Source organism: Dipodomys spectabilis, unplaced genomic scaffold, assembly GCF_019054845.1.
Source record: "Dipodomys spectabilis isolate Male_0828 unplaced genomic scaffold, ASM1905484v1 ptg000004l, whole genome shotgun sequence".
Taxonomy (NCBI): domain Eukaryota; kingdom Metazoa; phylum Chordata; class Mammalia; order Rodentia; family Heteromyidae; genus Dipodomys; species Dipodomys spectabilis.
The window spans coordinates 16,590,001-16,617,373 of record NW_024870681.1 but is presented as its reverse complement, the minus strand read 5'-3'; the positions used below and the strand labels follow the sequence as shown (position 1 = coordinate 16,617,373).

The following is a 27,373-nucleotide window of genomic DNA, read 5'->3' as shown; positions in this document are numbered from 1 at the left end:
ATGGACATGAAAGTAACTTAGGGTATTGTAATTCAGGCCTTATTTTTTGGTATATCTTTTGGACTGAATTCCAAATCTTGTATGAATAACCTAGATACTTTGTTTTGGATTTCTGATATTTAAAGAAGGAAGTCGACATCCACTATCATGGTAGTTTTATCCACTTTTTTCAAATTTTTTAAAAATTGAAGTTAATTTTTTTCTGCTGGCCTCATTTGACAAACAGTTTAGGGCAACATCACATGACCATAAAGAGGGTGGGACTTCAAGTCCCAACAAAAGAAGCTTCAAGAATGATTTGGTAGCCTGGCCCTGGTGGTTCACACCTATAATCCTAGCTACTCAAGCTGAGATCTGAGGATTATAGTTTGAAGCCATTCCAGGCAGACAAATCTGCTTATTTCCAATTAGCCAGCAAAAAGCCAGACATGGAGGTGTGGCTGAAGTAGTAGAGCACCAGCCTTGAGTGCAAAAGCCATGTGAAAGTGAGAGACCCTGAGTTCAAGCTCCAGTACTAACACACACACACACACACACACACACACACACACACACACACACACACACACACACACACACAGATTGAAGATTTAAGGATATTATTAGATCTAAGGTACTTCATATATATATTATATATATATATATATATATATATATATATATATATATATAAAATTGGTTTGCTCTGTGTAATACAGTAGTAGCTCACGCTAATAATGTGGCTCATAAAGTGGGGTGCTGGTAGCTCATGCCTGTAATCTTAACTACTCAGGAGGCTGAGATCTGAGGATCGAGGTTCAAAGCCAGCCAATGCAGGAAAATCCATGGAGACTTTTATCTCCAATTAGCCACCAAAAACAACAAAAAACAATAAAAGTTAGTAGCGAGGCTTGAGGAGAAAACAAACAATAAATGCTCAAGGACAGTACCCAACCCTGAGTTCAAACCCCAGGACTGGCACAAAAAAGGTAGGGATCTTAGAAATAGAGAGAGAAATCTAGGGTTTTCATTCTCTCCACCAGCCCTGCCTGTCCCTTATCCCAGTGCATTATGAACCAGCCAGAGAGAATCGCACTATTTTCATTTCAGATTTTAGAAAATTTGTAGTATAGATCATTTATTGTAGGGATGAGACCCAAATCTTATTTATTTATTTGTTTGTTTGTTTATTTGTCATCCCTGAGCTCTTCAGCTCAAGGCCAGTGATCTACCACTTGAGCCACAGTGCCACTTCTAGTTTTCCAGTGGTTAATTGGAGATTAAGAGTCTCACAGACTTTCCTGCCCAGGCTGGCTTTGTACTGTGATTCTCAGATCTCAGCCTCCTGAGTAGCTAGGATTACAGGTGTGAGCCACTGATGTCCAGCTGTCTTTCTTTTTTGTTGGTACTAGGGATTGAACTTCAGCCTTGAGCTTTCACTCAGCTTTTCTGTCACTTGAGCAACACTTCCAGTTCAGGTTTTTGCTGGTTACTTGGAGATGACGTTTCACAGACTTTTCTGCTTGGGCTTGATTCTCAGATTGTAGCCTCTTGAGTAACTGGGATTATAGAAACTGAGCTTTTAATATATTTGCACCTTCTACACATGGCCTCAAGATAATTTTATATATCATGTTTAATAGTTGTGGGCATGAAAGTGATTTGTGTTGTAGAGTTTTTCACTTGAGACATCTTGTTGGCTCAGAGTTGCCAGTCCTGGGGCTGGAACTCAGGGCCTGGGCACTGTTCCTGAGCTTTTTTTTTTTTTTTTTTTTTTTTTGCACATGGCTAGCACTCTCCCACTTGAACCACAGCTCTACTACTAGCTTTTTTTGGTGATTAATTGGAGACAAGGGTCTCAGGACTTTTCTGCCTGGGCTGGTTTTGAGCCACAGTTCTCAGATCTCAGCCTCCTGAGTAGCTAGGATGACAGGCATGAACCTTGGTGCCTGGCTTCTTTGCCTTTTATCCTAAAGGCTGGTGCACTACCTCTTGAGCCACAGCTCCACTTCATGGATGTGACCATTTTTTTTGTGATTTTGACTTTCTTTTTTGAGACAGAGTCTTGCTACATAGCTCAAATTGGCCTTGAACCCATTATTCTCTAGCTTCTTCTCCATCGCTAGTATTACAGGCGTATACCACCATGCTCAATGTGATATGTGTACTTTTAAACCATTGCACCAGGGCCAGATACTGAGATGAGAGAGCAGAATCCTTCCTCCACTAGTTGCTATCCCATAGAGAGAGTAGGTAAGTCAGTTGCAGCATGGTTTTCTCCCTAGTGTATGCTCCTCAGATTATTTCCTCCTCCATTTCTCCTGAGATGACATTAGTTTGCAGCAGACTGTGAACTGGGGGTCTTTCTTCCCTGGTCTGAATTTCAGTTAGAAGCATGGAGATTTGAAGGAGGGCTGGGCTTGGCCCAAGGTGAGAATGATTTGACTGATCCAAAGCAGCTCTATACTGAGGTCAAAGGCTAGGGTTAAGACTGACCAAGGAAAGCCAGGTGCTGGTGGTTCACACGGATCATCCTATCTACTCAGGAGGATGAGACCTGAGGGTTAAGGTTCAAAGCTAGTCTGGACAGAAAAACCTGAGAGACTGTATCTCCAATAAACCAGCCAAAATAAACCTAGACTGAAAGAGTGACTCAAGTGATAGAGCATCAGTCAGATGCAAAAACAAGCTGAGCAACAGCACAAGGCCCTGAGTTCAGCCCAAAACGAAACAAGAATGAATTGCCTGAGTTCTGTCAAGAAAGGACTTCCTCTTCCAGTGAGGATGGTATCTATGGCTTCCCTGGGCCCCACATCCCTCATGGCAGGCCATCCCCTAGCCCTGCCCAGTTTTCCTTACCAAATGCCATTCTTCTTCCCCCAGGATGGCTGCAGTCTGTCCAGGCCACCATGGTCCTGTCTATCATCTACAGCGTCATATCCCTGTTCGTCTTCTTCTGCCAGCTCTTCACCCTCGCCAAAGGAGGCCGCTTTTACATCACTGGATTCTTCCAAATCCTTGCCGGTGAGTTGTGTGAGGGAAAGTCCTCACAGAAGCTGGGTCTCACCAGGGACGTGGCCAGGGACGATGAGGGTTTGTAAGTCTGACTGTTTGGATGCTTTGCATAAAGTACGATGCACCTGTGCGAGCATGCACCTGCATCTTGGGACTTGGGACTTCGCCCTTCTGAATGGAAGGTCCCCATCAAGCCAGATTTGTTATCACGAGGAGTGGAGCCATTGTTCCTGTGGATGGTTCTGCCCTGTGAAACCATCTAGCTTCAGGGTAGAAAGTTTGCCTGTAATGTGCTCCAGGCTAACCAGGTTTTCCTCAAGCATTTGTCTTCTACCTATAGGAGCTCATGAAGTCAGAAAAATCCTCACACTCCTCTCCCCTAGATTCCCCTGGGCTTCTTGTTCCTCTTGTGTCTTCTGGTCTCTGTACTTCATCCCCCTTCCTGCATGCCAGGCTGGTTCCACTCTTGCCAACGATGGGAGGGTGACAGCACCTGCAGGCACACAAAAGGCCTCCTTCAGCTCTTCCCTACACTGTCTCTAACAGGTTCTTTACAGGCAGAGTATACAGTTCTAGAACCATCTGTCTGCTGATTGTAGACTGGTCACCATCTTGTGTCGTTGGCTCTTCACTCTTTATCTGGTGCCTCCCAGTTGACAGAGACGGCAGGCTATTGGAGGAAAGAAAGGGGTGGATATCATGGTGGATCTAGGGGTCTAAATTCACCAACTACAAACTCCAGAAGTCCCAACATCTGGGTACTGTGCCATGTTCTTGCTCTTGGCTGTCTGTGCAGGTAAAGGTTGTAGCATCTCAGGTTTCAGTCCATTGTCAGAATGCCCATGGTGCTGTGCCATGGCCCTGTGCTCAGAAGCAGCCATTGGTGGGCTACAAGCAGTCCACATGACCTGAGCAGATGGATGGGCAGAGGGGCTGCTGTACATGGAAAGATAGACTGTGGTGATTACTTTTTCTAGAAGCCAGGGAGAACTCCCTATTCCTGGAACAAGGAAATACACCATAGAACCCTTGGCACCAAATACTTAAATACTGTATTTCACTACTCATGGTTTAGAGTTGGAAACCCAACCGTGCTTGGCTATGTGCTGCATTGGTTTGTTCATACCCAGTGATTCTCCTGGGTTGTTGCCTACCACTTGAACCATAGCTCCGTTTATGGCTGCTGGTGGTTAATTGGAGATAAGTCCCACCAATTTTTCTCCTAGGCTGGGTTCAAATCTGCAATCCTCAGATCTCAGTTTCCTGAGTAGCTAGGATTACAGGTATGAGCCATAGATGCCTGGCTATTAAAATAATTGAATACCTGCCACCTATTAAAATAATAGAATACTTCTCTGCATTTTCTCTGGATGAATAGCTGTGCTTTTCTTATACCCAGCAATGGTGTCTCTGCAATATTGGTGATCTCACAAAGCCAGCCTAGGAGAAAAACGGGTGGGACTTATCTCCAATTAACCACCAGCAGCCATAAATGGAGCTATGGTTCAAGTGGTAGACTGCTAGTCATGAGCAAAAATAAATAAATAAATAAAAGTTAAGGGTCAGCATCTTGGTCCTGAGTTCAAGCCTCAGTACTGGTACACACACACAAAATGAGAATAGCGGATCAAATGGCGATCATGCACCTGTTATAACAGTGCACGTATCCTCAAGATAAAGTAGGCTTAGGAGCCATGATCTCTGAGCTTATGTGGATGGTGGATACGGTGGAAACAGGGCCAGAAGCAGTGCGAAGGCTTCCTTCCAGCCACCCTACTCCCATTGTCTCCTCACTTCTAATCTCCCTAATAGTTGGAGAAACAGCATGTCAGTGTTTGTGTAGAGTTGTCCCAGGAAAGGAACGACCTCAGACCCAGTAGCAATTTCAAATGAACACTCTAGAAATCTAGCATTCGCCAGGCATTTTTAGTGAACCGTGTAAGTGTATCATTTTTCTGATGAATAAACAGAAGCAAGAGAGGGCCAGTGATGGCCAGAACCTAATGGGTCCATTTCCTTCTGCATCATGTAGGCTGAATATAAGGTGGCGATCTCTTCTTATATGGAGAGATACAGGATCTAACCAGAGTTTTAAGGAATACAAAAATGCTGTCCCTTCTATGATCTTTTATGCCTGTGACTTACCACGGATGTTAAATTCCAGTTGCATTTGTCATTCTGAAGTTTCCAAGCATGATGAACTCCTTTATGGTAGGGCCAGTGCCATCAGAACAACTCAAGCTGAGAGTATCACCTGGGAAGAACTAAGTCACCAAGGAAGGGACTTTCAGATCAGGCAGCATATTCCTCTTCAGTATTTCTGTTGAAATATTCCTGTTTTAAATTCTATGTAAAGGTCTTTTTTGTTGTTGGTGTTGGTACTGGGATTTGAACTGAGGCCCTTGTGATTGCTAAGCAAGTGGTCTATCACTTGATCACTTGAGACCCACCTCTAGCCCTTCAATTTCTAGCTTTGTTTGTTTTTTTCAGGCAGGGACTCTGGCTTTTGGCTGAGGCCAGCCTTGGACTGAGATTCTCTTATCTCTGCCTCCTGAGACTATAAACATGTCCCTCCACACTCAGCCCATCTAGAAATGTCTTTTTTTTTTGGAGGGGGGGGGGTCCGGTCATGGGGCCTGAACTCAGCCTGGGCGCTGTCCCTCAGCTCTTCAGCTCAAGGCTAGCGCTCTACCACTTGAGCCACAGCACCACTTCCGGATTTTTTTCTTTTTGCTTATGTGGTGCTGAGGAATCGAACCCAGGGCCTCAGGCATGCAAAGCAAGCGCTCTACCACTGAGCCACCTTCCCAGCCCTATAAATGTCTTTTTTTTAGTGACATAATTTTGGGGGAAAGGTCAGAGATGAGAACCGTTGGGCTGCACATGTAACTCTACTGTGTGTTAAGGTATTTCAGTTCAGCCAGACACTCTGAGATGCAGAGATTTTCTGTGTACTAAGCCATATTTGTTTCACTCCCACATTCTTCTCTAAACTCAATGTAAGCATTTTAGGTTCGTGCCCCCAAATACCTCTGACTGTAAAGGCACGTGACTTGTTTCTCTCTTACTCCTTACAAATCTAGTTGCTTATCTCTCATGAGACCTCATTTTCAGTTATGGTTTTGTCAGCTGAATGATGCGTATTTAAACAACAAGTTATCTAGAGTTGGAAACGTTCAAGCCAAATAGCAGCTGCTATTAGTTGTTGATTCTAGTCAAAAGGATCTGCATTGGTCTCCTAGAGTCTTCAGATTTCTAGAACGTTCTTTAAATTGGATTGTTTGCTGTTGGGTCTTTCCACTAAAACTGAGAAGTAAGAGTTAGACACTTCGAGGTAAGATGTAGAGCCTTCCTGAGAACCACCTGCAGCATTACTGTGCCCCTATCTGAACATGACCAGAAGTAAGATGTCTGGGGTGACTCACTCCTGGGCAGGGCTCCTAAATGTGATGTCTGATTTCCATCATCTTCAACTTGCTCAGAGCAGGGAGGGTCATGGTACTTTCATTAGCCTCTCCTGAAAATGTATTTGTTCTAACAGCCCTGCATCTCTGTCTCTATTGATCTGTCTCAATCAGAAGATGAGACTCACTCAGAAATCTCCTTCTATTTCTTCTGCTCCTGAATCCTAGTAACTTTTACATTTGGCCCTGTTCCCTGAGAACACAATCATCTAGCACCCAGTGGGCGATTGGAACTTTCTTCTGTGCCTGGCATGAAGCTAGTTGCTCAGTATTAAGTACCCAAACCAATGAAAGCATACACTGTATGAATTTCTTGATGTGTTTCCTTCGGAGTAACCTACCAGAGCAAAGGTAACTCCTGTCTGGGGATGGGCAGCTCCTCCTGTGGAAAACAGGGACATGGCTCTCAAACTCAGTTATGGGATCAGAATACAGCTCCTCCAGGAAGGAGATTTGGAAGAATCACAAAGGGGACAGTTTCATGTTTACACCAAACAGCTCCCAAGCCTGGGTGCATGCCAGAATGACTGGGAAGCAGCTATTGAAGGGAGTTTTCCAGAGGTGGGACTTTTTTAAGTGTCCCAACTGATTCTGAGGGACAATGAAGGTTGAAAAGCACTGAACTAGAGGGGGGGGGATCCCTTTTGATTTGTCGTCAGGAAGTCCCTAACCCCACGAAACACGTGATCACGTGGCTGGCTCAGTCTGAACTGGAGGAGCAATGATGTGGTGGCAAGGTAGGGCTGTGATTGAGGGCAAGACAGACAACATCTAATCCAGCAACCAAGAGCTCCACTGGTCAGCCACCTGCTTTCAGAAGATTCTGGGCTCCTGTGGTCCATAGGCCCATGTTGCTGTCACAAAGCATCTTCTTTTGCAAAGGGCTCTTAAGGAGGCTGTTCAGGGGCCTACTGTAGACCCAGCCTTCCTGGGACAGGCTTACATGCTGGAAACTTGCATACCCAGCCACCTTTGTGTTGCCTACCCTGGCTTATGGCCCTGCACACATCTGACCTGCACTCCGAGGCTCAGGGGGCCCAGTCACTGCCAAAGCATGGGATTCTCATTTATGGGCGTGGTAGGACACTTGGCTGCATGCCAGCTCCTCGCCTGTCCCTTGGGGACCCTGATGATGCATCCCTTCTGGCTGTTTGCTGAGAAAGTGAGTCGCCGCAAGCAAGGAGGAGTCGGCTTTGGGGGACGGCTGTGTTGTCTAAGAGTTAATTAAATGTGAGTCGGGGTGCAAGCAGAGGGTCCTCAGACTGAGTCCTTCTCTCCTACATTTGAGAGCACGTCTTGTGTTTCACAGGCAAGCAGTCGTGTAGCAGCAACAACGCATCCTGTAAAACATCCGTCCCTTTACAATGGTAGTTAGAAAGTGTGTTTCTTCTCTTGGTCTTTGCGAGCATCTGAGCTCTGAGCTCAGAGTGTATCACAGTGGAGTTTCATTCCTTTCTGAGGTTCTAGTAGGGTGACCCACACCACTGGCCCTGTCCTACCCTTTCTGCCTTCTTGTCAGTACTATGAACTTTCCTTAAGGTTCTGTCTTCATCAAATAGGTGAGACGTAGCTCAAGAGACAACTTTACTTTGTTCTGTTTTGTGAGACTGGGGGAGAGAAGGGGTCTCACCATTTGGTTCAGATTGGCCTTACACTTGAGTTCTTCCTGTCCCAGCCTCCTGAGTGCTGGGATTACAGGTATGTACCACGACTCCCCAGTTTTCTTAATTTTATGATGATGCTGGGGATGAAACCTAGAACCTTGAGCATGCTAGGTAAGCGCTCTCCTTCTAAGCAAAGTTACTCCCCTCCCCCATCCCTTCCCCAACCAGCCTTCAATATTTCTTAAGAAGTAAGGAGTACTTTAGAAAGGTGGGAGCTAGGGAGCATGGCTGGACCTCAAGTCTAGCCTCAAGTATCTCCCAACAGCTCAAATTGCTATTTTCCTCCAAACAGCCATCCACCGGCCATTTTCTGTAGGTAGCAGCAGGTCCTGGATCCCATCCGACTGTTGTTCTAAGACTATTGTGTGGCTTTCTCCAAAGGGGGCCGAGTGAGTGGGAGCTCTCCCTGTTCTGAGTTACAGACGTACCATCCTATCAGGGTCGCTGCTGTGGCACAGTCCCACTTCTGTACTTTGTTCAAACAAAGTTGCAGTGTCCGATGTGACAGTAACCCGAATAGCAGTGAGGTTAGATGTAGGTGGCCCAGGCATGGCCAGCTTTGGAAACACACGCGTCCCACGCGGCCCTCTGGGTGTATAATAGAGTCTCTCAGAGCGGTTCAAAGACCCTGTTTTCAGGAGGGAACAGTTGGGCTTTGTGTGTGGTTCCAGAATGGGCTGTTGATGTCACCAGACCCCTCCCTGTGGAAGGACACTGACTGTCACGTGGACTTCCTTTCCGCTTTCCACACCAAGGGGCAGCCTTGGTGGAGCAGGGAGGCCCTGACCCACGGTGGAACTAATGTCCTGCTAGCCATCTTGGGCTTCAGGCATCTTTCCTGGGGTAACACTGCCAAGGGAACCATAGTTCCCCCCCAGCCCGGCCCTGTGGTCTGCACAGAGCCCAATGTCTCTTCCATATTAAACCTCCAGTTATGGCACAGTGTTGTTCTGCGCCCATTGGTTTCAGGTCATGCCACTGCCCATCTGTAGAGCGGCTTCTAGAAAGTTCCATGCCCAGTCATTTTTAGGAAGGAGACAAGCGGGCCTACCTTGCAGTCTGAGTACTCATTGGCCACCTTGTATAGTTTGGGTATCACTGATAGTGAAATTGAAATGGAGAGAAATGGAATGGAATGGAGCAGAAAACCTATCAAGGACCCTCAAAGGTCACGGTTTAGGTGGCTGGAGTTTGGCAGTGGGAGGCAGCTTTGTTTTTCCCATCGTTTTCAGCAGACTCCCCTCGGATTTGAACCCAGAAGCAGGTTCTCTCCATGGTGAGAAACATGCTTCCTGCCCAGTGCTGTCCCTAGGGATGCTCTGGAGGGATGACTCACCAGACCTTTCTCACCCGCTGTTGCTGTCCTCTCCCCCAGGTCTATGTGTGATGAGCGCGGCCTCCATCTACACAGTGAGACACTCCGAATGGCACCTCAACACTGACTACTCCTACGGCTTTGCCTACATCCTGGCCTGGGTGGCCTTCCCGCTGGCCCTGCTCAGTGGGGTTATCTACGTGATCTTGCGGAAACGTGAATGAGGTGCCTCCGTGGAGGGGCCCCGGGGGGTCCTTGGGAGGCTCTGAGCATGAGCAGGGAGAGAGGGAAGGAGGGAAATCAGGAAACGACAACCAACCACCAAAATCCGAGCTAGCCCCAAACCCCGACTTAAAGCCAAACCAAACCTAAAACAGTTGAGAAGGTAAGGGGGGGGGGAGGGCATTGCTGTCGATTGAAGATGTATATAATATCTACGGTTTATAAAACCTATTTATAACACTTTTTACATATATGTACATAGTATTGTTTGCTTTGTGTGTTGACCATCAGCCTTCGTGTTGAACCCTAAAGATGTAGCTAAGGAACTTTTACATCCTAACAGTGTAATCAAGCTCAGTATTGTTTTCGTTTTTTTTTTTCAGTCTCTTATTTTTGCCCAGAAATAAACTTACCCCCTCCCTTGGCTTTCATCTAAATGAAAATACCTCCCTCCCACTCCACCCTATTAGTCAACCAAAGTATGAGGGACTCACCCCCAGTGGCCTTCCAAAGCCTTATCATGTGTGTGTGGGTGGATGGGAGAGAGCAAGGCTCGGGACACGGGGTATTCATGATCTAAATCTCATTGTGGGGCCCTCAGCACCCAACCAAATGCTCAGACTGGAGCCCTTGGCAGAAACACGGCTTGTGGCTTTGGAATATTTGCCCTTCCAGGTGGAATAGCTCGGTCACACATCTGAAATGAGAAGTCGTGGGTGACAAGAAATCTGTGAAATGGTGCTATGGATTTACCATTCCTTATTCTCACTAATCCTCTAAACGACTCACTGGAAATTCAATTAACCATCTTACCACAGAAAAGCAGAATGGGGACGTGCAGAATTCTGCATTGTGTAAATGACTCATAACTGCTTTTGTACCCAGCTAGGCTGCTTCTGTTACTATCATGAGTACATCTTAAAGCCTCGATCACTTCCATATGTTGCTTAGCGGTCAGAGCATCAGGACAAGTGTCTAGACCCTTGGGACCCTTGAGCTCCCAGGCTTGGCTGGGTCTAGAATGTTCTGTAGCTTCAAGGACTGTCTGGCGATGATTTCTATTGGCCACCAACTGTAGATGTATATACGGTGCCTTGTGATGCTAAGACTCCAGACCTTTATATGCTGTTGCTTTTGCTTTTTCTGATTTTATACCAACTGTGTGGACTAAGATGCATGGAAATAAACATCAGAGTAACTCACGGATCTCTCTCTTGGTTTGTTTTTTGGTGGGACCTGGGTGAGGGCACAAGGTGAGATGATAAAGGCTTTGATAGAAAATGAGTCGGGTGGAAGTGGTAATTTGGGTTGACAGATGATGTTGAGAGACCAGACTCATAACTGTGTTAAAGGGTAGGGTGCCACGATGCCCTCAGACATCCAGCCCGGTGGTACCATGGCTGCCAATGAGATAGAGTTGGCCGTCATAGCTGCAAATGGAATAGAGGGAACCTGGGTTGAGTACCACCTTTTCCCTTACGTTCTGTTCTGGAATGGAAACTGGGTTTTTAGACCCCCCCCCCCCCCACCTCCACCGACTTAAACCCCAGGAGTCACATAATCCCAAATAAAGAGATACAGTGAAAGGCAGAGAAAGGAGATTTATTATATGGCAGTCATGGGAAGAAGACAGCACTTGAGTTCATCTTCAGCCGCCTTTGGGTGAGAAAGGTATACACAGTTAACACAGTCCCAAGTCACAGGCCTGGTGGGTGATATGCTCAGTCTTTGACTCTCGTAAGGCCTGGTGGGTGATTTATAGCTTTTGACTGTCCTCTTCAAGATGGTAAGAAGATGCCTGAGAAATGGCACAGTTTTGCCTTTGGTCACAGGGTGCTTATGGGTGGATTCTGTCTTTCCTGGAACCCAAAGTGATGGCAATGACTGTAGGAAAGAAGAACTCAGGTCAGAGAACACAAATACATAGTAGGAGAGCTGAGTGTCTAGTGTAGTGAAGTCACAGGGGCCCAGCAAAAGTAGCTTTTCAGTTGCCTCTTACATAATGACCCACAAGGGGAACACAGAGGCTTGCCCTGAGCTGCCCTGGTACTCAGAGAACACTGGAACGGAGTAGCACTCACTGATGTGTACCATGGTAAAGGGCCTGAATGGTGGAGATATGGGACCAGGCGTTCAGAGAAACCGCGACTGAGTACCAGCTGGGCTCCTAACACCATCTAGAGACAGGGCTGGGCCATCCATGTTATCCAGCATCTGTCTCTTTCATAATGTTTACACATCAACTTTGTCTTGAGCCTCTACAGTGTCTTGAGCTGATGATGCATTCGATCTTCCCCAGGATTGCTTAGCCTTTCAGCCTTTCAAGACATCAATGAAGAATGACAAAATTCCCAGCTGGAGGAGGTTCTAGATTCATATCTATAATCTGGGGATTCCAGGGCCAAGGTTAGAGGGTGGGGATTAAAGGAAGGGCTATGGGGAAAGTGCTTGGGATGGTGGGAAACTTGGAGTTAGAGTAGTCCTCACAGATATTACCATAGCAGAGAATGAGGAGGAGGTATGAAGAAGGACACAGGGACCCTCCACTGCCTGCCTGCAGCTCCAGAAGACCCTACCCCGGATATTTGAATTCTAATCATCCGTGATGGTGGTTGTAGCAACATGGCCAGGGATGATCCTCAGTGCTGGTCTGGGGCTTCTCAGATTTGTTATGATCCTGACTCACCAGGAGCTTGGATAGTGTAGGCTCCCACCTGTCTAGATTGGAGTGGAGCCTGCGATTCAACATGTCCAGTTAGTTCCCAGATGCTGCTCTCGCCTCTAGGACATGGACCATGCTTTGAAGAGGAAGACCCTTCTGTGACACCTGCTGGTGCCAGAGGCTCTCCTTCTGTGTGAACACCTGTAATAGAAGAGCTTCTTCCATCCAAGGCCTTCAGTAGTTGCTGTACTTCAGACTCAGGCAGGTGGGGTTACAGTGACACACACGGCCACGAAATGCATGGGGGAATCAGTGATGCTCACTCCAGAAAGATGATGTTGTAAAGCCTATGCTTCCATTCCACTGATCACCAGCTGATGGCTCCTAATCTCTTCCCAAGGAGCTCACTTCATTTGCAACAAAGTGAAGAAATCCAAGAGTAAAGGCACCGTCGAAGAGAGAAAATGGAGGTCATGGTGAAACACAATTGGGAAGAAGCTCCAGATGTGAGCTATACTCTAGGTGTATTTGCAGGAAATCAGGGACTGGTACATCAAGGAGGTGGGGGAGAGGTTGTGTGCCTGGATTCTAAGCCCACATCAAGAACTGCCCAGGAAAGGTATTCTTTCAAAGGAGTCAGAATGTGGTTGGCAGAGCCATTTATGACCTAGGCCTTGTTGGGAATAATAGAGCCATGGGTAAGAAATTAGTGTAGTTTAATAGCTGGGTGTGCTTAGGGAAAGAGAACAAGGTTCTAGTCCACACACATCATCTTGTTTTACCGTGGGAGGCGGGTGGGAGGGCACACCCAAGCTGTACCTCACAGAAAATGCAGCAGCAGCCCTTATTCACAGATTCCATTTGTGTGGCTTCAATTGCCAGCAATCTGAATCCACCCCACCATGGGTTATGAACCCAAACACATCTTCCCTCTTTTAGGTTGTGCCAGGTTGTTTTCTCACAGGGAAGGAAACTAATGCTCTGTCCTCAAGTGTGTTCAGCTGCTGATACTGAAGAACTCTCATCTGGTCATCTAAGTGGTGAATCTACTGTGGGACATCTGCCAGCTGTGCTTAAAGAATGAAACGGAGTTAACCTGTGACCCAGCAACTTATTCCCCAGGCATGAAGCCCAAGGGAATGAGCGGAATGAGCACTTACAACAGCACAGAATTATGCACACATACGGACAGTGCCCCCTGAGTGGGAAAAAATAACAGAAATGACTATCAGGAGATAAACACACAAATGATATAAATGAGCAAATGAGGCACATTCACACTAGAAAATTGTCCCTGAAAAGGAAGGGGTACTGCCACCTGCCTACATATGGGAGAGCACTGACAATGGATGCTATCAAGTCAGGCTGCCAAGTCAGGCTGTTGACTGATTCCTAGGAAGGTCCACAACAGAGACATCTGTGGAGACAACAATACGTTAATGGTCAGTGAGGGCCAAGGAGTTGAGGTGGGAGCACAAATTTTAAGAGGCTAAAGGGTATAAGGTTTTTCCTTTTTAAACTTTTTTGCTGGTGGTGTTGAGATTTGAAGAGAGCCTCATGGCTTACTGGGCTACTTGAGCCATACCCCCCTGCCCTTAATGCTTGCTTTTGCTGCCTTTACTACATGGACCTATTGTGGCCTTGGGAAAGAGCATGTTAAGCCATGAGGGAGGAGGCTTCTGGGCTAACATCCCGCACTCTTTGGTTTAATAATTGGATGAGGGTGGTACCCGGTAGGGAGCAGGGGCAAAGGTCATTTCTCCTGGAGCTGCTTCCTGCTGAGAAAGGGGTCAACAAGGACACTAGACCAGGCACTCTGCTAGGAGCATCTCCTTGATTGATGGGTGAAAAGTCTCATCTTTCCCATAAAGATGCCCCAGAATAGGCAAGGCACAATTTGTATGAGGCAAAAAAATGCAATTAAGGGACCCAAGATAGGCATGAGCCAGGGAGGAAAGTTTTCTGAGATGTTTGACTTGTTCCTTGATGACATAGCTTCTATCAGTTAGATCACAGGAGCACAAGTTTTTTTTTTTATCTCTTCCTACCTTTAGTGGTGGAGTAAGAGTAATCAAGGCAGTATGATTGTCAAGAACAGCAATGCAATGGCAGAGGAGGTATAGTTAATGCTTTTTGCCACAACGCATGCCAAACATATAGGCTCCTGCCACCAGCCCTGGTATCACAAGCAAAGAAAAAGTGAGGGCAATGTACAGTTCTCATTCAGCACTAGACCACTTACTGAGGCTGGAAGAGCTCCTTGTGGGGTGGTACAACAGCTAGATGGCTTAGACAGCATTGGGAGCTATGAAGCAGATTGGCAGGGATATAATTAAGAGTATAACTCTCACAGGTTAAAAAAAATACCCAGCCATTGGGTAAGGAAATGTGGCCCTTAGCATATAAGATGCATGCATAGTGAAGTAAGGAGGTCAGGTCTGGCAGGCGCCATATTGGCCACATGGTGGATGCTAGAGTCTGGCATTTTGTCTTCATGCTGGGGAAGGAACCTCCACCCTCCATCACCTGCCTCCCAGGTAATGGGTGTGTCTGAACCCCCTGGAGGCAGGAGCATGCACTTGGCTTATAGGTTCCTGAATCTGTCAGTCTAGTGCCTGGGACTGGGAATTTCCTGAGGATCTGTCCCCTGGGCACTGGCCTATTTAGGCCCGGACCAGCCTAGCCTCCAGACTCCATGCCATGTGTGTCTCTGATTGTGTCCTATGTCCTGTGTCTCCTGGCTCATCTCCAGTCATCATGGCAACCTGATTCAACCCTCCATTGGAGTTGAATTGGCTTGTTGGTATTGTTTTTGTTATTTCTTTCCTCTTTAGCATGCTTCCTAGTTGTGTTATGTGTATTTGTGTGCTGCAGGCCTTTGTAACAACTGGTGGCCTCCAGCCTGTTCACTGTATAATAAAGACTCCAATATTCTATATTTTAAACTGTGGCTTCTGGGATGATTCACCTTACAATAGTTGGTACAAGCAAAGTTGCCCCTCTTTAGTTCTATACAGCCACGGGTGCAATTTTGAACTTGGGCACAAGTGTAATTTTCTGGCGTTATAACCTGGGGTGTGCGTAACATCAGAGCATCTGCTGGTCCTTCACACGAAGGCTTTCCCTGTTGTAAGGCGAATCAGCCCAGAAGCCACATTTGAAAATATAGAATATTGGAGTCTTTATTATACAGTGAACAGGCTGCAGGCTGCCAGTTGTTACAAAGGCCTGCAGCACGCAAATACACATCACACAGCTAGGAAACATGCTAAAGAGGAAATAAATAACAAGAACAATACCAACAAGCCTCCAATGGAGAGCTGAATTGGGACTCCCTGATGACTGGAGACAAGCCAGGACACAGGACACAGGACTATCACAGAGACACACATGGCACGGAGTCTGGAGGCTAGGCTGGTCCGGGCCTAAATAGGCCAGCGCCCAGGGGACAGATCCTCAGGAAATTCCCAGTCCCAGGCACTAGACTGACAGATTCAGCAACCTATCAGCCAAGTGCCTGCCCTTGCTTCCAGGGGTCTAGGCATGCCCATTACTTGGGAGGCAGATGATGGGGGGGGGAGGGGTTCCCTTCCCCAGCATGAAGACAAGATGCCAGACCCAACCATCCACCATGTGGCTAATATGGCGCTGGCCAGACCTGACCTCCTTACTTCACCCCAATTATAGGAGCCAGCATAGATGGTATTTATATCTGCTGCAGGTTTGCACACCAGAAGCAAGCAGGGCCTGAGCCCATGTCCGGTCTTCAGTTCCTGCCTCAGACAAAAGTTGGGGACAGGTGAAACCAGATGTTATAATGCATGTGGTCCTGCAAGGACTCCGAGAAGGATTCTCCATATTGGTATTTTAGGTTGCCAATATCTCATGAGACAGGGGCCAGTCTGGCAGGGGTACTGTTTCTAAACCTACCCCAAGAGGAAATGGGTTAAATGTTACTTGTTTGGGGTGGCTAGGATGGCTGACGATGTTTCTGCCCTTGCTATCTTTAGCGCCTGGTGTTTCTGTGATGAGAGAATGACTGGATAGATCCAAGTTGGCTTGTGTGGTCTGGTTTACACAGGAGTGAAAAGGCTGGTTAAGCCAGTGGCACTTGATGTGCCAAGATGAATCCAGTAGGGGGCAGCCTTGGACCTGTACAGACAGGTATGCGCACAGGGCCCATCCCGGGTGGATCTTACACCTCCAGCTTTCTGCTGGCAAAGGGCATTGACATTAGGGGTAAGAGGCGGAGATGCCTCCCCTCCGGGAGAAGGCAACACAGCTGTCCCTTGGTGGTAGATGCGAGTCCTTGAATGAAGTCTGGAAGAAATCTCATGAGGCAGGGGCTGGGCAATAATTAAAAGAGAGCACACAAACAGCAAAAGGAAGGATTTGGGGCAGAAACATAACAATTGAATGACTTGGCTAGTTCTTATCTCCTGTGTTTCAGGCAGTCACAGAGGTGGTGGAAAATGTCCCTAGCTACTTTGGACATCTGACAGCTAGGTAGGGGAGAGCATGCTAGACTAGTTGTTAGCCCACTTTTGGTCCTCAGCTCCACCCAGACGGAGTTCCTCTCAGCCCTGGAGTTCCCGCCATACAGCTGGCCACTCCCTCTCTCCATCCAGACCCAACCTGAGCTCCCATCTACCTCACTTCCTACCCCCAGACCCTGCTGCTACCTAGTAGGGACAGGCCATGTGCTCCCTCTTGGGGGAAATATGGCTCCTCTAATAAACCTTAACATAATCTTTCTCCTGTTCCTGCCTGCTTCTGCATGGTCCCCTGGGATGGATGTGAAGGATCCCTTTGCCAGTCTTCAGTCAGAAACTGGGGCTGGGTTGGGGTGGTTAAGGGGCTTGAGTGGAGGCTTTGGTAGATATCCTGAATTACAGGGTATGTATAAGAGACCCAGGAAGCTGCCAAAGCGAACAGCCCTGAGTCTTAAGACTCACTATCGATACAAATAGCAGGTCACAAAGGCAAGAATGTAAATTCCTATCCAGTTAGAAGGTAGACAGGTATGGACATTAGATGGACAAGCTTTTTAATTTATTTCCTTCGATCTCCCAGCTCTGGTTAATTTTGAAAGGGCAAGCACAAAGTGGCTGATGTGACATCATTTCCTTTTACTCCTGTCCACAGTTTTTGTTGTCAGGACTGGCCTCATCCTGGGATTTGCTCATTGCTGGGATAACTCATCCCAGTTGGCATTCATGGGCTTTGAACTCAAGGCCTGGGCACCATCCCTAAGCACTTCTGCTTGAGGCTAGCACCCTACCACTTTGAGTCACAGTGCCACTTTTAGCAGTTGGCTGGTTAATTCTTGAGCCATGCTTCCAGCTTGGGTCTTTGCTGGTTAGTTGGGAGATGGGAGTCTTGGAGGGATTTTTCTGCCCAGGCAGGCTTTGAACTACAATCTTTGCCACAAAAATCCTTTATTATTTCCAATTAAAGCAACAAGGATATCAATGGGAACAAGCAGAGCTTACTTGCACTCTGTCCAGAATTGACCAACAAATACTTGCCAGAACTCTGCAATGACAAAACTCAATAGATGGGATAAGAGTGTTAGCATAGATATAATATAGTTTGGCTGCCTGGAAAACCTGATAACCAAAGTTCACAAGAGGCTCTCCTGGCCTACACCTGTTTCAATAGCATAGCAACATAGCCAGCATTTTCAGGCCAGGCTGGGTAAGGTTGACAGAGAGTGTCCCACAAAAGTCTTAGTTTTTGTAAATCTAAAGCAGTCTTCCACGAAGAATCAGCTATGTGTGATGGAGTCAGTCAGGAATACAGTCTACCATGGTGGAGGTAATCAGGACGTGGTCCAGGCCACGTCCCTCAGATGGATTGTCAAATCTCCTGCTCAGTTGCTTACAAATTTATACACAGAATGGTTAAAGACACTTGACTTTAGATGGACCTAAAGAATGACATGCTGGTTTTACATCAGTATTTAAATCACAACTAACTCAATTACATACCAGTTTTAATAAGCTTTATCTTACACACGAATTTATGACATACTCATACCATCTGCCACTTACTAGGACCTTCTGGAGTTTGTCTTAATTTCTATCTTTTCTATTTTGGAACAAACATTTAAGACAGTTCTTACTTTCCAAATACTTTCTTATCCAAAGGTGTTTCCTCAGTTTCCCTTTTCAAGGCCTTTTTACTAACTTTCCTCTCGTTTACATGTTTTTCTTCATCAAAGATGTGGGACTACCTCTTTTTCACCATGCTGACAGTTTTTATCTTGACCATGAATAGATAAGTGTGAGTAATTTTTAGTGGCAGGAGATCTGTTGCCAATGATCAAGATTTAAGACAAAACCTTTTTTTTTTTAACAAAGCACTTCAGCTGGAGCTCATGTTTTCAGGGCTTGATTGTGTTAGCCAGGCATTTGGTTAGGTGTTTGAACCAGGCTCTCAGCTGCCTTCAAACTCCCAACTGCCTTCTTGCAGAAGGAGACATAGCACTTAGTAGACTCTGATTTTCCCCCTAGAGACACAAGTCCAAACAGAAGGATTAATCCCCAGGTCTTTGGGAAAACCTATAAACATAAAACAGGACAGAGACATCAGAGATTTTTGGAAGATTTTTGAGTGACTCCAAAAAGATGCTTGGATGGTATATCCGGCATCAATGAGCAGGCTGTCAGAGTGGTAGAAAGACCACAGGGCTCTGGAATTTGTCAAGGAGTTTATAATAAGGTGGGAAAGAGGAGAAGCCCCATTTTGAAGGACCAAATCTTGGAGCCTGTTGATACACTTAGTACAGTTAGGAAATAGGCCAGAGAGGATAGAAAGAAAAAAAACAAAACAATAACAACACACTAATTCAGCTCAAATGGAGAGCTGAAGTGGGACAGAGAAGAATGATCCAGGAGATAAGCCATAGGACATGAACATGGAGGCATATGGCATGGTGTCTTCTTGATGCCTGACCTGTTCCAGGCCTAAATAGGGTATATTGAGAGGCTTCCGATTTAAGCCATTTAGAAAGTTAATTATTGCAGAATCAGAGTGTAAGGTCTTCTCCTGGATGGCGAGCAGACTCCACCCTCCTCGCAGCAAAGTCTCCACCCAGTACCTGCGTTACCTAGGCAACTGGCACACCTGGAAGAGGTCACATCGCATCCGCTGAGGTCACATCTGAATTTGATGTGGCCACACCTTTCTCCACCCATACCCTAGATAAGGTCTAGCCCTGGCCCAGATGCCCTTCTTCCCAGATCTTTCCCAGGCCTTTCCCAGCTGCATGGAGGGCCAAGTTGGCCTGGTGCCAGCCAGAACGATGAATAAACCTACCCCTTACCTGAATACCACGGACGTGGTGCTGTTCTTACTCGGCTACCTCTTTTTAAAAACCTAACACAGAGCACTAGGTAGAGAATTTCCTCCCAGCAAGAGGTACCAGGATGGTAAGTAGTTACTTAGAATTAGAAATTTGACAATAGAATAAGTTTAGACATCGTTGCTAACAAAATATATTAGATGGTCAGGTCTCAGCTTACATGGCCTGTGAAGAGGGGCGGTGATTCTGTTAGCAAGGCTTATGAATAGAAATTGATATTTTAATACCTAGAAGAGTGAAGAAGAGTTAGCTTGGTGGAAGAGTGTGGGAGGTTATAGAAACCCATCAGGTGTCTTCTGTCTTTTCCTAGGTGTCAGTTTCCAAGGCCAGTAAAGAGAATTAGGGGAGGGGGTTGCTGAGCAGGTTTTTAATGAGAGGAGGTGATTGGATAGAGCTGTCCAGATAGGGAAGAGGCAAGAGAGAGGGATTTTTTATATGGTAGCCTCCTAGAGGAGTTTGGCTTAAGGGAGAAATTAAGAATTCAGATACCAAAGTGGGTGAACTCAGGAAAGAGAAAATAATTGAATTATGGTCTGAGACCCAAAAACATTTTGGGGTGGGAAAAAGAGAGAGCAGGAAAAGGAAAAGCAGTAAAACAGAGCAGCTGGTCCAGTATCTTAGCCAGCCAGCCACTGTCAGGGATGGATTAATGACAGAGACGGGGCAGAGGCCCATTTATTTACGATCTAGAAGGGAAGAAGGTGTTAGCCAGAGAAATGTAACGTTTATGCCCACACAGAGAGACAGGCAGGGAGACAGGGACAGAGGTTAGTAGGAGTTTGTAGTAGACCAACAGTCTTAGGTTAGAGACTCCAAACTGGCTGCTGAGAGGAAGAATGTACATGAGGAACCACTGATCCAGGATAGCTGGACCTTGAGAGGGAATCTGGGGCTAGGGGTGGTGGGGAGAGGAAAGGTATCCCTGGGACCCTGCCTGCACCTGACTCTCTGGGCACAAGTCAAATGGTTGTCAGTGGGAGTGAAGGCACTTTAGTAGGAAATAATCTCCAGTTTGAAGAGAGAGAGAGACAGAGACAGACAGAGATGGAGCTGATCCCAGACTTGAGAACTCCATGAGAAGGAGAAACCATTGAGAAGATGGGAGGGAGTGAAGTGGGAGAAGGGGCTGGGAAGGGACCACCCAGGGAGGAGCCATAGGAGGAGCTGCTGAAGAGGGGCAGGGGCAAGAGCTGGGGTGGGAGCAGGGGCTGAGGGGGCATTGGGAGCTGCCCGTGGTGTCGGAGGGAGGGAGGAGGGAGCTGCCCGTGGCCTCGGCTGGGACCCTGAGAAGTTGGAAGGGGGAGGGGTTGAGAAGTCAGAGGCAATGGCGGCAGTGGCAATGGGAATAGCAGGGAAGGCGGGAGGGAGAGAGTTTGAAGACAGTTTGGCCTTGAGAAGGATTTAAATGATTTTTAGCTTGCAGAGAGATGACTTTTAGTCTGGAGGGAGTTAGAGAGAGAGAGAGTGAAGAAAAGGGAAGTCCTGGATGTGCTCCATTTTCCAAGTGCTCACAATAGTTGTATAAATCCCGAATAATCATGGGGTTAAAGGTACCCTTAAGCAGCCATTTGGATGGGTTTCCTAGGTCATAATCAGGCCATGCTCAGTTGTACAAATCAATGAGGTGCCGGCGCGTAAGGCCAGGAGCTAGGTGGAGAGAAAGCATATTGGCCATATACACCCCAGGCGGGGAGTAATATGGGATCTTAGATTGAGAATCATTACCCACTGGTGACATGATCTAAGGCCAAAACAATCAAGGCATCCCCAGAGTGTTTTGGTTTTAGGGAGAGTGTGGTGGGAGGCATTGGTAGATGTCACCTGACCCTTGTGCCCTTAGCCTCAGGTCTGGGTCCTAGACCTGTATCTCAGACCCTAAGCCTTCAGCTGGAGACTACCAGCCTGGTACCGGGGCTTTGGGGTGTGGGTTAAAGAAAAGTTGGCACTACAAGTCTGAATCAAAGAAAAGAATGTCACCATAGGAATCCCAAGTCTGTTTACCCCATGCAGATGAATGAAGGCCTGTGAATTGGACATGGGAGAGCACTGGGTGGCAGGAGGGAGGCCTTGTGGTGGCTATGTCAGTCTGGCAGGAATCCGGGCCCCTAGGGTTGCAACCCTGAGGGTGAGAGGGTGACTAGCACAGAGGCGATTGAGAACCAGGCTCCCAGGAAGCTCAGATGAGCAAATTCACCAAGATAAACCTAGTTCCCAGCTTATGCACTCCTGTTATGAGTATATTAGACTCAGCCAGAAAACCACTCGGACATCCAGGTAGAAAGAACAAAGAAAGGAAAGGTTTATTGCCATAAGGGACCTGCAAAACCTCATCTCACCAGGTGAGGGGCTATTCTCTCAGGCGATCTTTTATAACCTCTGGGATTTGGGGGATCTCGCTGCTTTATTATGTATGGTCATAGCTATCTCAACAGGGTGCTCTCTCTGGGAAAGGGAGGTAGGGGCTGATCATTTGCTGGCTTTACTACATGAGCCTTACTGTTGCCTTGGGAAAGAGCATGCTAAGCTATGAGGGAGGAGGCTCCTGGGCTAACAGGGCAGCATTTGTTTGTCCTTTGTCCCTTCATTTCTGTGTCCCCCCCTTACCCTCCCAAAGACAGATACATGAACAAACGAGAAAGAAAAGAAAAGAAAAAAAAATGAATTGAGCACTAGTGGCTTACTCCTGTAATGAATGCTAGCAACTCAGGAGGCTGAGATCTGAGGATCAGGATTCAAAGCCTACCAGGACAGGAAAGTCTGAGAGACTCTTACCTCTAATAAACTACTCAGAAAAAAGCCAGAAGTGGAGCTGTGGCTGAAGTGGTTGAGTGCTAATCTTGAGCACAAAGAGGCTCAGGGACAAAGCCCAGGCCAGGATTGGCACAAAGGAAAAGAAAAAACCAAAACAAAAACAGCAACAAAGAAAAAAAAAGACCTCTTGTTTCTATTTCCTGGAGTTCATTTCAATAAATATTATTTTGTGATGACCCCCTCCCCCCAAAAAGAAAATAAAATATGAAATTAGAAACAGAACAAAATTATTGATTTTTAAGAATAGGGCCAAACTCGAAAGGCAGGATCTCCCTTTAGAAAACAAAACAAAACAAAACTCAAGGCTAGTCATTAAAAGGGAAAATTCCAAAGCTAAAGGCTTGATGTAAATTAGTGAGCTAAACACCCAGTTATTGGAATTCAGTAAGTAGTAGTAAAACAATCAGTATCCACCATAGGGATTCTCTGGACCAGGGGCGACCCAGAAGTTTTGAGAAAACAGATATACCTGGCCTCAAAACCAGGAACTGCCCTTTGCTGAAAGGGGTATTTATGGTTTCAGTTGTTTCAAGAATGTTTGTGATTTATGTACTTGCAAAATAACTGCTAAATTCTGCTACCCGCTTGCTTGCATCTATTCTAAAAGAATGCATCTTTTTGCCTTTATAAACCCTGAGCTATTTGAGTTTCAGGCTGTTTACTCCTGAGCTGAGTTAGCCCCGAATGGTCAATTGAATAAACTCCAACTTAGAAGACACTGGTTAGGGCTGGGAAGGTGGCTCAGTGGTAGAGCGCTTGCCTTGCATGCCTGAAGCCCTGGGTTCGATTCCCCAGCACCACATAAGCAAAAAGAAAAAAGGCCGGAAGTGGTGCTGTGGCTCAAGTGGTAGAGCGCTAGCCTTGAGCTGAAGAGCTGAGGGACAGCGCCCAGGCCCAGAGATCAGGCCCCACAACCGGACCCCCCCCTCAAAAAAAAAAGACACTGGTTAGCATCAGGTGCACATAGGCATTGCACCTTTGTGCTCCTCTCCCAAGAGTATCGTCCTTTGAAGTCTTACTGCATGTGAATGCTTAGAGTCCTGTATAATTTATCATGGTCTAGCTTCCACATATCAATGTTTCTTTCTTTTTTTTTTTTTTTGTCGGTCATGGGACTTGAACTCTGGGCCTGAGCGCTGTCCCTCAGCTCTTCAGCTGAAGGCTAGTGCTCTACCACTTGAGCCACTATGCCACTTCCGGTTTTCTGGTGGTTTATTGGCTTTGAACCGCGATCCTCAGATCTCAGCCTCCTGAGTAGCTAAGATTACAGGCATGAGCCACAGGCTCCTGGTCCAGTGTTTTCTTTTGAGGTGATGAAAAGTTCTAAAATTGAGCCAGATACTAATGGCTGATGCCTGTAATCCTAGCTAATCAGAAGGCTAAGATCTGAGGATTACTATTCAAAGGTAGCCCAGGTAAAAGCCAGACCGAAGTGGAGCTGTGGCTCAAGTGGTAAAGCACTGGTGTTGAGCACAAAAGGGCAGGGACAGTACCTAGGCCCTGATTTAAACCCAGGACCAACACACACACAACACGTACAACACACACACACACACACACACACACACACACACACACACACATACACCATCACACACCATCATACACACACAAATATAATACTAAAAAACTCAGTGGATTTTATACTTTTAATAGTTCCATTGCATGGTACAAGAATTGTATTTCAAGAAATATTTTTAAAAAGAAAGCAACAGCTGCCTGTTCCAGCTAATTTTCTCATCAAGTCAGTGTTTTAAAATGACACACTTTCTGTTTTTGGAGTGTGGGGTGTATGTTTATTTTGAAAAGGTAAGTTTCTTATTCCTTCTGAGCAATATAAAGCAAAACAGGATATCAAAGATGAACGGTTGACATTTTATCTTTTCTGACAGAATCTTGTTTTTTCCCAAGGAATTGTTTTGATGACATTTCTTTTCCGTCCTTGACAACACTTCCGAGAAAATATTTCCATCTTGGGAATTCATAGAAATGGGCAATTAGAAGCTGCCTTTTTTCATTGAATTCCATGCTGTCTTCAGAGTCTGGGAGTGTGTTACTACAAAATGTTGAAGGCACTGAGGAACATGTCTGCTCAGGTGTCAGGCTTCCTTCTTTGCCTTTTTCTTCTATCTAGGATCTTGTAGTAGCTCTGAGACCCAATTTTCTCTCTCTAACTCCTTGCTGTTGGTGATGGTTGTGGGGCTTGAACTCAGGGCCTGAGCACTGTCCTCGAGCTCTTTTGCTCAAGGCTAGCACTCTACCACGTTCAGCCACTGCTCCACTTTGGGTTTTTTGGTGGTTAATTGGAAATAAGAATCTACGAACTTTCCTGCCCTGGCTGGCTTTGAACCGTGATCCTCAGATCTGAGCCTCGTAAGTAGCTAGGATAATAATGGGCATGAGGTGCCTCCCTAATTATTTAAAATGCTGGGTACTGTGCTTAGTTTTTCTGCCCTTGCATGTTCTGTCTGGACAGCTCTGTGTTGTTAGTAATTGGCAACTTCCTTAAGAGGAAGTTCAGGGAGACGTGTTGGGAACACCCCAATGGGTTCCCTTCTCTGATGAGCTAGATCCTGCAGTCTTGGCTTCTCCCACATGCTTTAATATGAGTTTATTTCTTTACTTTCTCATACTTTCCTGCTAGTTCTCAGCCAGACAGTTTTGTCTGTAGTAAGACATTGTGCCAGTACTGAGATTTGGACTCCAAACTCATATAGGAATTTCTAACACTTAGTCTTTTTTTTTCTTTTTATTAAAAAAAAAACTTTATTAAACAAAAGGGTTATAGTTCTAATTATCCTGGAGCAACTCCTTGTTTTAATCTGGCATATTTGTGTGTGTTTTTTTCATTTTATTGTTTTTCTCTCTGCGTTAGTCTAGATAAGGGTTTATTTCTCTTATTAAAAATACATTGATTATGTTCATATGTTTTCTAAATCATTAGCACTCTTCTTTTTCTTGCAAAAAGAAGAGTGGAAAAATTTTCCATCATGCATACATTGCTTATTTTTGTTATTTTTTTTTAATGATTTGTCCTTTGATGACTTATAATTGCTTCCTTCATTAGTACTGATTTTCATTAGTTTGCTCTTTAGTTCACAGATGAAAAATATGACAAATTCATGGAGGCTCCAGAAATAGAGACGTACAGAATTATGGAAAGCTGTGTTTTTATTCTTCGATCTAGTCAGGGATGAACAGATATGTAGGAATGTCATTTGGCAGCAAGCAGGTATGATTTAATGATAATCACCTTGGTGCAAGGTAATAATAAATGGTCATCATCAAGAGCTGTTTGTGTCAAATCTTCATGGCTTCTCTGAGGAACAATCTTCCTCTGATTATGGGACAGGACAGCCTATCACTTGAGGGACTTCAAGACAGGTCAGAGACACCTTCTCCCATCCTCTATCACACATAGCATACCTAGGAACACATTTGGGGTAACAGTTTCTATGACCTCCCCTCCCCCCCAATGTACTTTGGAGATAGGCTTGAATATTCATAGGTTTTTAAATACTTTAATAACTGTGACAGTTGATATTTTACTATCACTATTCTTCACTATTCTAGTTTTTAGATATAGTCTGTTGTTGTTGTTGTTGTTTGTTTGTTTTTTGGTGGTGGTGGTAGTGCTAAGAACGGAACCCAGAGCCACTTTACCACTGAGTACCACCCTCAACTCATGTAGGCCTGTTACTTTAACATACAAATTGGTTGGATCAAAAATAGTTGGCTTTTCTGGATAAATGCCCAGGAGTAGAATTGCTAGATCATAGGGTAGTTCTATGTTTAGTTTTTTTGAGGAGCTTCCATACAGCTTTTCAGAGTGGCTGAACAAGTTTACATTTCACCAACACTGTTTTAAAGTTCCCTTTTGTCTGTGTGCTCAGCAGCATCTGTTATTGATAATGGTCATCCTAACTAGGGCGAGATGGAATCTCAATGTTGTTTTGACTTGCATTTCCTTTATAGCCAGAGATGTTGAGCATTTCTCCAAGTGTCTATTGCCCATTTATATTTCTTCTGAGAAGTCCCTCTGTAGCTCTTTAGCCCATTTATTAATTGGAGTGTTGTTTCTTTGAGAGTTTAGTTTTTAAGCTCTCTGTATATTTTGGATATAAATAAGGCCATTGTCTGATGAAGAGTAGCAAAATTCTTCTCCCTTTCTGTAGATTGTCTTTTTAGGATGTTAGTTATGTCCTTTGCCTTGCAGAAACTTTTAAGTTTGATGCAATCTGTTTATGAAGTCTGTCTTTGACTTGCTGTGCTTCTGGATCTTTGCTCAGAAAGTTCTTACCTGTGCCAAGGAGTCCTAATGTTTCTCCTCCTTCATATAATAGTTTCATGGTTTCAGGTATTATCAGGATACAGTAAAGCCACTAGCCCAACCATTGTTCATTGTACCACTATTCACCATAGCCAAGGTATAGAATTAGCCCAGATATCCCTCAATGGACCAATGGATCAAGAAAATGTGATTTACATACACAATGGAATTTCGTTCATCCTTTAGAAAGAATGACACTGTATCATCTGCAAAGAAAGGGAAGGAGCTAGAAAAAAAAATTATGTTAAGTAGCCAGGTGCTGGTGGCTCACGCCTGTAATCCTAGCTACTCAAGAGGCTGAGATCTGAAGATCGCGGTTCAAAGCCAGCCTGGGCAGGAAACTCCATGAGACTCTTATCTTCAATAAACCACCAGAAAACCAGAAGTTGTGCTGTGGCTCAAGTGGTAGAGCGCTAGCCTTGAGCTGAAGAGCTGAGGGATAGCACCCAGGCACAGAGTTCAAGCCCCACGACCGACAAAAAAATAAGTTCCACATTTTCCCTCATATATGGAAGCTAGAATTAATTATAAACATATAAGTAAAT

General features: G+C 45.6%; 1 protein-coding gene across 2 annotated transcripts in view; it reads left to right on the top strand.

Annotated features, from left to right (window-relative positions):
- The window catches only part of Pmp22 (peripheral myelin protein 22), a 30,204-nt gene extending 19,343 nt beyond the window's left edge, over positions 1–10,861 (top strand). For both annotated transcript variants that reach the window (XM_042691961.1, XM_042691951.1), the window contains exons 4-5: positions 2,863–3,003; positions 9,498–10,861. In XM_042691961.1, coding sequence (XP_042547895.1) covers positions 2,863–3,003; positions 9,498–9,661 — 305 coding nt within the window. In that variant the 3' untranslated portion in view covers positions 9,662–10,861. The remainder of the gene's footprint in view (positions 1–2,862; positions 3,004–9,497) is intronic.
- Positions 10,862–27,373: the final 16,512 nt, after the last annotated feature.